Here is a 10,145-nt window from a genome sequence, read left to right as displayed (position 1 = left end):
AGGCTTTACGGCGTGTACAGGCGTGTACAGTACTCGAGCGTGTCAGATATTAATAGTGTAAGCGACCCATGTGTTTCTGATAACGGATAAATATTAATCTGACGGTTTGCGTGGTGGGGTTAGCTGTGGGAAGGGGTCAAAAAATCTTATTTTTGCAACTTTGTGACTCTCCCATTTCCTTACGTCACGCTGAAATCGTCAGATTATTGAAATGTACACTTTTCTACATGTAATTAACACACCATACCTTAATCTGACGCGCTCGAGTTAGATACTAATTTGACGGGCTCCCCTGGACCCCCGGCTCTATATAGAGGTTTAATATGTGGTGGGGGTACTTATTAGGGTGCAAGCTTTCCCCCTTTATGTTATTCTGACGCGCTCGAGTAAATCCCAAAATCCCCGCTTGGCCTCCCCTACTATAACGAAAAGTAACTTAATTATAGTGTTTTGGAAAGCTCTCGAGATGAGCTGTAAGAATGTGCAATGAGAAATAAGGGGTTCCATTTAAAAAATTAAAGGTGACCTTCACGTGACCTTCAGAGGACTATCCAAGGTCAAATCGATGGCATCACCTTATATCCCCCTTCGAGTCAAACAACTTTTGTCTGAAACATTTTTGTCTACTGGGTTTAGTTTTCGAGATATTTGGCTGGATCATTTAAAATGGGACACCCTGTATATTTCTTTGAATAGTATTAACGTAAGTAAACATTTAGTTATAATAACTAAATATTTATATAATAAAAAAATAATAATTAAATCATATGACTGGTTCTTGTATCAAATAAATATATTTTTACATTTAGTAAATATTTACTTAAAGGGAAATACAACTAACTGACTCTCTTCGATCTCAATAAGCTAATGAAAAAAATGTATCTTTTATTTTTGATCGATTTTAACTTGGCCAAAGTTTATTAAAATCGAAGAGAGTTCAATTGGTTGTGTTCTCCTTTAATAAAAATATTCAAACAAATACCCAAGTGGGAATTTATATAGAAAAACTGTATTGAATCCTGGCGAGGTACCGAATCTGTACCGAAAAATGAGTTTCATATTTTAGTACTAGACCAGTACCATAAAACTAATGATACGATATTGGCCCAATCTATGAATCAGTATTGAATAGTAATACTGATCCAATACACTGCCAGTAGATTTTCGATATCGTGTATGTACTGAAGTTGCCAAAACCAGTGTGTCGGGGGCCAGTATCAAAACTATATCGCTAGCATATTTGCAGTATCGGGTCTGTATTGCAATTAGTAAAAGGAATATGTCAAGCATCAGTACTGAGCCAGCATACTGTCGGTAGATTATCGGTATTATGTCCGTACTAAAATTGGGAAAAGATTATGTCGGGCGACAATACTGATCCAGTATACTGCCAGTAGATTTTCGATATCGTGTATGTCCTGAAGTTGCCAAAACCAGTGTGTCGGGGGCCAGTATCAAAACTGTATACCGCCAGTATATTTGTAGTATCGGGTCTGTATTACAATTAGTAAAAGGAATATGTGAAGCGTCACCTTTACGGAAAAAACTCTTAAAATTTGAGTGTTTACACTTTAAAATACTGAAAAAATATACTCAAGGTAACACTCAATTAATGATTATTTTGGACGCTCAACCTGAGTATAACTCTCAACTTGAGTGTTATTGATAAAGTGTTAATCTCAACTTGATAGTTAACTTTAGTGTCAGGGTGAAATCACACCGGTGCGGAAAATGATTGCGGAACAAAGAATGCGTCATTCAGCGGACTCAATAGTTGAGTGAGCACTCGCTGTTATTGGTATATTCTTCTAGATCTAAAATTCTGATTGGATGAGCTAAAAGAATACACTAATAACAGCGAGCATGGCACTCGCACTCAACTGTTGAGTCCGCTGAATGCGCCCATTGAAACAACCAATTAGCACTATTCGGAATAACGCAGATTAGCTGATAAAGCTGATTGGTTGCTTTTGTGACATATTTTCTTTTCCGCACCGTGTGATTTCACCCTTAGACCCTACGTACAATGGAGGAAGTATTATTATAAGAATAAATATTAAAATTCAACTTATCAGAAACCATGTATTTCGGTATCTGGTTACATAACTGGTATCTCATAAGCTGAAATCTTAATATCGAGTCCTATTAAACTATTATTATTGAACTATTATTGAGTCCTATTAAACTATTATTATATTAAACTATTATTGAGTCATATTAAACTATTATTTTAACTATTGCGAAAATTGCAAAATGGTAGAGGACTTTTTGACTCAGTTTAGTCCGCTCTATCTACACAAAAGTGATTAGCAAAAAAGTCCGGACACCCTGTATATGTATATATATATATATATACAATTAATGTAAAAAAATATTAATTTCCAATAAAAACGATATATGTTTTTACCTAAATGGAACAAATATTAAATTGTAAACGCCATTATTTTTAAGTACTCAAATATTTGCGGGCGTCTACATTCAATATTTTGACATTTATCTTAATCATGGAAATTAAAACTCAAATAACTGTTAAGTTTATATACTCAATTTTGAAGACACTCAAAGGTTTAGGGTTTACGCTCATTTATTGCGTGTCATACCCAAGTGTTGAGGGTAACCTTTAGATGTTTAGTGTGTAAACTCAATCTTGAGTATGAACGTTGTGAACGCTCAATCTTTGAGTGTATATACTCAATGTTTGAGTGTAAACACTCACAATTTAAGTGTAAACACACAAATTTCAGAGTAAACTACCAAAATTTAGGGTTTACACTCAAATTTGAGTATAAACATTGAAATTTGAGTGTAAATCCAAAATTTAAAAGTTTACACTTAAATTGTGAGTGTTTACACTCAAACATTGAGTATATACACTCAAAGATTGAGCGTTCACAACGTTCATACTCAAGATTGAGTTTACACACTAAACATCTAAAGGTTACCCTCAACACTTGGGTATGACACGCAATAAATGAGCGTAAACCCTAAACCTTTGAGTGTCTTCAAAATTGAGTATATAAACTTAACAGTTATTTGAGTTTTAATTTCCATGATTAAAATAAATGCCAAAATATTGAATGTAGACGCAAATATTTGAATACTTAAAAATAATGGCGTTTACAATTTAATATTTGTTCTGAAATTTTAATTTGTTTTGAAATTTTTATTTGTTTTGAAATTTTTATATTTATTTCTATTCCTATAATAATATTTCCTCCATTATACGTAGGGTCTAAGGGTGAAATTACACGGTGCGGAAAAGAAAATATGTCACAAAAACAACCAATCAGTTTTATTCTGCGTTATTCCGAATAGCGCTAATTGGTTGTTTCAATGGGCGCATTCAGCGGACTCAACAGTTGAGTACGAGTGCCATGCTCGCTGTAATTAGTGAATTCTTTTAGCTCATCCAATCAGAATTTTAGATCTAGAAGAATATACCAATAACAGCGAGTGCTCACTCAACTGTTGAGTCCGCTGAATGACGCATTCTTTGTTCCGCAATCATTTTCCGCACCGTGTAATTTCACCCTGACACTAAAGTTAACTATCAAGTTGAGATTAATACTCAACATTCAAGTCATCAATAACACTCAAGTTGAGAGTTATACTCAGGTTGAGCGTCCACAAAATAATCATTAATTGAGTGTTACCTTGAGTGTATTTTTTTAGTGTTTATTAAAGTGTAAACACTCAAATTTTAAGAATTTTTTCCGTAAGGGCAGTACTGAGCCAGCATACTGTCGGTAGATTATCTTCAAGACAAGGGCAATTGTTTCAGCGCATATATAAATCAATTCGCATAAAATTAATTTCCGAAAAGATTCATAGGCGGCTGATTTTCGCGTGTTTGAAGAACGTCCAGACATGATATAAAAGGATTGCAAAATGCGAGCATCGTTATTTCTGCCTTCTCCGTCTGGAGTTAAAGCTGAAGTTGTAACCTTGTTTGAATTGGCTATACGGCTTTTGCGGTATAGAGAATTGGTATAGACTTTTTATACAATATTAGTACTGTTATAATATTAAAAATTGGTATTAATATTTGGTACTGTTGCAATATTATGAATCAGTAACGATTTTTGTTACAGTATTGTTTCTGTTACGGTACTAAAAATCAATATCGATATTAGATACCATATATGTACTAATTCTGGGTACTGTTACAATATTGTAATTCCGTACTGTAATAGTACTCTAATACAGTACTATAATAGTACTGTATTCCAAACCTTGGCCCATTGCTATCATCCCAGTGTTTTACCAGTACTATTATATCAGTACTGGTATTCAGTATCGCGTCGGTACTAAACACTGAAAAATAGTACTGGATCAGTACCTCGCCGGTATTCAATTCCTACTTGGGTATTTATTAAAATTTAATTTTTTTTTTCAGTGACACTATTAAATACTAATTTTTTAGCTTCTGCTATTTTTTAACTATCTGTATGTATGTATACGATGCAAAACTACGCAGCTGATATCAAATTACCAAGGGCCATTCGACTAGCTTAAACCATCGATGCCTCTTCACGTCCTCAGCACCCTGCCTCATATTTCCCAATCTCTTCGTTCTATCAGCAATCAATAATTTCTTGATCAGATCCTTCGCGATAGGATCCATGTGTTTTGGCCATTCTATCCTACCGCTCAGAATCTTCTCGTAGATCCCAAAAGGATTATCATCGAAGAATGGTGGATATCCCGCCAGCATTTCGTAAATTAAAACGCCTAACGCCCACCAGTCTACAGCTTTATTGTGTCCTTTGCTTTGAATTATTTCCGGCGCCAAATATTCTGGCGTTCCACACAAGGTCCATGTTCTAAAAATGTACGTGTTAATTATAACCGCGGTCTCACAATGTTTTGTTATGACACGCCGTTAAGAATAGGTGAAGTTGGCTGTAATATGCGCTAATTGCATGATATTGCATATCTTTATTTGTTGTGACAGGTAGTCCTTACCAATACAATTTAAACTTTACAGTACAATTTACACTTTAAGAAAGAAATAGAAAGTGATATTAAATTGGAGAATATTTTATTAAGTAAACTCGTTAATTTTACTTTTACCATATGTACTGTTTCTCCACCGAAATATTTTTTAATTTAATTTATTTCAAAATAACATTAACTTATCCAACTCTATTATTAACAAACAAATTTTAATTCATTTATCTTCAATTGTTATCAATTTATATTCTATTTCTAAGTTATCCTTTTTTTTCTGTTTTAAATGACTCACCTGTCCGTAAGTTTCTTGGAGAAGCCGAAATCAGTAATTTTGAGATGGCCTTGACTGTCAAGGAGAAGATTCTCTGGCTTGAGGTCTCTATAAACTATATGTTTGCTGTGCAGATAATCTAGAGCGCAAACTATTTCGGCTGCGTAGAAACAACTCGTGGGTCCTGCGAATCTTCCGGCCGCTCTTAAGTAAGAAAAGAGCTCTCCGCCGGCGACGAATTCCAGTAGCATATACACTCTGGCTTCGTCCCTACCGTTCCATAGCCTGAAAAGACGAATATCAGAAAACGAGGTGATGAAGTCGAGCAAGCCAAGCTGTTACGCGAGTAGATCTCGATTTCGCTCCGCCGATTGAAAGAAAGTTCACCTCGCGAGCGGATCGATTTCTCTCACTTCTATCCATGTATTAATTGCGACGTGGCGCAAACTAGTTGAATAGAGTTTGTGTGTATCTGTTTAGTCTTAGCCAGGCTTTTAATCTGCTCCGCGAGAATCCTTTCCTTGACCGAGAAACGCAACACTTTCTTCATTCTCTTAGACGATTATATCGCGAATAAACACACTTAAGATTGTCGGGGAATAATTGTCAACTATTATCAAATAATATGTTTTCTATTTAATATAATAACAGACGTAATACTTACATATTGACGATGAAAGGGTGCTTAACTTCCTTCAGAATTGTAATTTCATTGCGCAAGTGCTCGACTTGCTTCAATCTGATCACGTCGACCATGGAGAGGATTTTTAATGCGAGAGGCGTTCCATGATGACTACAGAGAACTACCCTACCGAAGGTGCCTGTGCCTTAAAAGATCATATTTAAATATTTATTATTATACATATATTAATCAGGATTTACATACGCAACTTTAAAGGTACCAATAAATTAGAATTATTAATCAAGATTATTTTATATCATAATAATTTCCCAAATAAATAGAAAATCATCAAATATGCAGGTTAAAGCTGATAATATTTTTAAATGAATCTTACGATTTCCAGTTAAGCAAAAAAAAATACAAGTTTACCAACTGACTTTGAATAATTGCAGTAAAACAAAAAACGCTTTGACTCTGAAAATCGGAGCGTAAGTCAAGGAAAAAAAATAATGAGTGTGTAAACGAATCTTCAACGAAGCTTAAATTGGAACAGCATAATGTAAAAAAGCGTTTTAAAAAGTAAACGATCTTTTAACGTTTCACTGTTCCAATTTAAACTTTCTAAAGTTTCGTTGACACTTCTGTTACTCTTCCTTTCATTTGATTTACACCTATTTTTATCTTTGCCAGAGGACGAACAAACCATGGAATTACATTTGATCCCTATCTTACTATTATATTATAAGATTAATCGTCAATTTAACATGTCGTCCACCAGCAGTGAGGAGATCGCTGCCAACGACGGCTCAAAACAGGTGTCAACGGTAAAACGACAAAGTGTTTCCGGTGATGGCGTAGACGCTTTAAATACTCCGACACGAATTTAGACGTGTCGCGCGACAATTTAACAATAATGTAATAAGCATCTTTTAATCATTTTTATTTTCCATCATAAATTAATTTTAACCCTTATCGTACTAATATGGGTAACTAGTGACCGTGCGATTCCTGTTCGTGCAAGTTTCTTTGAGTCTTTCGGTAATTATAAATTATACTACATTTTATTATTTTCCAAAATAAAGAGTCAATATTTATTCTAGAAAGTTGATAGTATGTTGGTGAATTTTTAGAGATTTTTTTTATTATTTTGAAGAGGTGAAAAAACGAAATGATTTGAAGTGACCCTTGATGGTATGGATGAAGCACCAAATTGTAGATGGTACGGTAAGGGTTAAACAAAAAACTCGTTCTCATAACAAGATATCATAAGCTAAGGAATAAAATATATTATTGGACTGTCAATATTATGACCGAAATTCAATAAAACACGATTTTACGAATAATTAAGTACAAGTGCGTTTTTAGCAAAATATGCCGTCTACTGAATTAACTATTGAAGTGACTGTTAATTACCGACGCTTTCGACGTTCTTTTTAGCTGATATGCATTGCGCAGAGCGATCTATTTAATGGACTTTCCCACGAATGCAGATGACTCGGTTGCTCTGGTTAACGTACCGCAACCAATTAGCGGGCATGCAATGAGCCTTGGTCAAATTAAACAGCGAAATTGACCGTCATATTGCAGTGCGGCCATAAGATTTTACATGTTTATGCGCGCTTATATACTTGTGTCGAAAGTACATCTCGCGCATGGAATAGCGACGAAATTGGCCGCGTAGCAGGGGATGGTATGATACATGTCGTCCACCAGCAGTGAGAAGATTGCTGCCAACGACGGCTCAAAACAGGTGTCAACGGTAAAACGACGAAGTGTTTCCGGTAATGGCGTAGACGCTTTAAATACTCCGACACGAATTTAGACGTGTCGCGCGACAATCTCGAACGAGATTGTCCAATTGATATTCAGGACCCAGAAAACGTGTAAAAGAACGTTTGAAAATTTTCGTTGCACTGAATTGCAGTAGCCCGAACGCATCTGGGACTAAAATTACAAAAAGCAGAAAAAGAGAGTCTCACGAATCGAGCACCTGCAATTTTCCGAACCATTCTCTCACATAATTCTGACTTTAACGAGTAGTTAAATATATACAGTGGGATACCCTCTTACTCTCTGGTGTCCCACTTTAAAAGCAGCAAATTTAATTTCTTCTCGCTCGTTACTTTTTCACATTTGAATTTGTGATTCAAAATATTATATTTTGATTATTGCAAACTGAGTTTGTTCCTCTTTATTTAATTTTGCATGAATACATAGAATGCTCACAAATTATATATCGCCGGAATTTAACAATTTTCTAATAGTAATTTTATGCATCGTTAACGTAAGAAATTTCTCTAATTGTAATTTTATATGTTTGTAATTTTGTAAGATATCAATATTTTAAAAGACATTTTATAAGTTTAGTTTCTTTTTTTTTTGTATCGCGCAATTTATAACCAAAATATAAAAATCTCTCAAAACGAATATGATAGAATAATATTTTTTAGAATCTCAATTCAAGAATTGTGTATTGTATCGATTTATTCCTTACATTTATAATGACTAAAAATATAGATAAGAAAAATTATGATCAAAATAAGATTATAAAGAGAGATAAACAAACAATTTCATGTAAAATAGTATAATCCCAATCTCTCAGATTTTCAACTAATATTATATATTAAACTCACCAATAGTCTTGATGATTTCCAAATCGTCGATGTCGTAATGTGATGGATCCTCCTGTGATCCCTCATCGTCGGATGTAGTGTCCCCCGACATGGTTTACAGAATACTGTCAAGCCGAACGTCGTCAGAGAAAGTTTCTGATTTATTTCTCCCGGGCACTTCGACACATGGAAAGAAGAAAGGAAGCTCTAGTTCAACGATCCACTCCACGATATTCTTAGACCACGTACCGACGAGGACTCGCTCCTATATCTGCTCTTCGTGACTTCAATTTTTAACGTGGTTTCCGAGAAACGACTTTGTTAGTCTTCGATATAATGATTGTGAATTTAAATATATAGGAATCATCCGGCACTTTGATCGTCTTCGAAGACGACAGTATATGCGTTTCTCGAATTTTTCTTGGGTTTTAAAACACCTCACGATCGATGTTGCTTTAAGGAAGTGTTTTCATAACATACTGTTCGAAAGCGAGTCAATATACGAATGTCTCCATCAACGTTCCTCCTTCCGTATGGCTCGGAATAGTGAAAATGTGTGTGTCAATTTCTCAAGTGTCATTTAACCAACGTCAAAAGTGCATGCTGTGGTAAAACGCGCTTTCGAACGTGCAAAACGAGTTTACTTTTCACGTTTCCATGTATAATGTTGAATGGTTTTATCGTCGAATTTTATCGGTTCGACTCTCCCGTGCTTCGATTAAATATCATTTTAGAAAAAAATGGCGATGGCGAACTCGCTACGCGAGCGTGCTGCCGTGATTCTTTCCTGGAGGCTAAACCGTGCATGCGAATGGTATTTGCAATCGGAACGGTAGCGTTCACCCGTTCACTACTTCGTATTCCTAGATACTTGTTTTGCAACTTCGTTAACTAAGCTGTCATCGTTAGTTCTAAGTTCAACGCGTCTCTCACGATACAATTCTAATTTTTTTTCAATTCTACGATTCAGGAGTAGCACATTATTTAACTCTGACGTGCAACAGCTGAACAGCGCACGTGAGTGATTGCTGTAGTTATTAAACTTAGCTTCCCAGAAACGTCAGACTGCACTAACACCAATATGATCTCTGACGAGCGCTTTGATCAGCGAAGCACATCGCAGCGGAGTTATTTCGTGTCATTTTCCCATCGTATTTATCGAATCGTTCGGTCGGACAGGTCTCCAAACGCTGGCTGAAGGATGATTACCGTGTCATCTCTGGACTCTGTGTAACACGCAGTTCGCTCTTCGGATTGGTTCGGATGCCAACCAGAACTAAACTGGTCACCCAGGGGTCTGAAAAGGCCGTCTATCCTTCTATTGCCCCCTCTCTTTCCTTTGACCCCCCCATTCGCTGCCAGCTCGCGCGCTTACTCTCACTATGAGCGTCTGTACCATGTAGCCACTAGCCGGAGAGATTTGTAAGAACCGCAATCGATCTTTAAGAAGATTGACTCGATACGGATTATTGATACGGATGGCGCTCCAAGACAAAAGTGATCGTATGGCGAGTACAAAAATACGGATCGTCTGCTCTAAATTAGTTTTCGATTTCGTTTGCCGAGCGTGACGAGAGACGGTTGCGTCAATCCCATAAATACGGGGGCTGCTCTCGAAATTCGAGAGAAATCTTGAGCAACACCTGAAATCTTAACCGCAACACCACACCTCGCCGCGCGCCGTCTC

General features: G+C 36.0%; 1 protein-coding gene across 1 annotated transcript in view; it reads right to left on the bottom strand.

Moving 5' to 3' along the window:
• The window catches only part of Pka-C3 (Protein kinase, cAMP-dependent, catalytic subunit 3), a 13,911-nt gene extending 4,171 nt beyond the window's left edge, over window positions 1-9,740 (bottom strand). Inside the window, exons 1-4 of the mRNA XM_018511730.1 lie at window positions 8,480-9,740; window positions 5,889-6,051; window positions 5,246-5,509; window positions 4,493-4,823 (exon numbers count right to left, since the gene is read on the bottom strand). Of these exons, the coding sequence (XP_018367232.1) occupies window positions 4,493-4,823; window positions 5,246-5,509; window positions 5,889-6,051; window positions 8,480-8,570 (849 nt within the window). The 5' untranslated portion in view covers window positions 8,571-9,740. The remainder of the gene's footprint in view (window positions 1-4,492; window positions 4,824-5,245; window positions 5,510-5,888; window positions 6,052-8,479) is intronic.
• Between the last annotated feature and the right edge of the window lie 405 nt (window positions 9,741-10,145).

Source organism: Trachymyrmex cornetzi, unplaced genomic scaffold, assembly GCF_001594075.2.
Source record: "Trachymyrmex cornetzi isolate Tcor2-1 unplaced genomic scaffold, Tcor1.1 scaffold385, whole genome shotgun sequence".
Taxonomy (NCBI): domain Eukaryota; kingdom Metazoa; phylum Arthropoda; class Insecta; order Hymenoptera; family Formicidae; genus Trachymyrmex; species Trachymyrmex cornetzi.
This window is presented reverse-complemented; position numbering and strand designations above follow the sequence as displayed.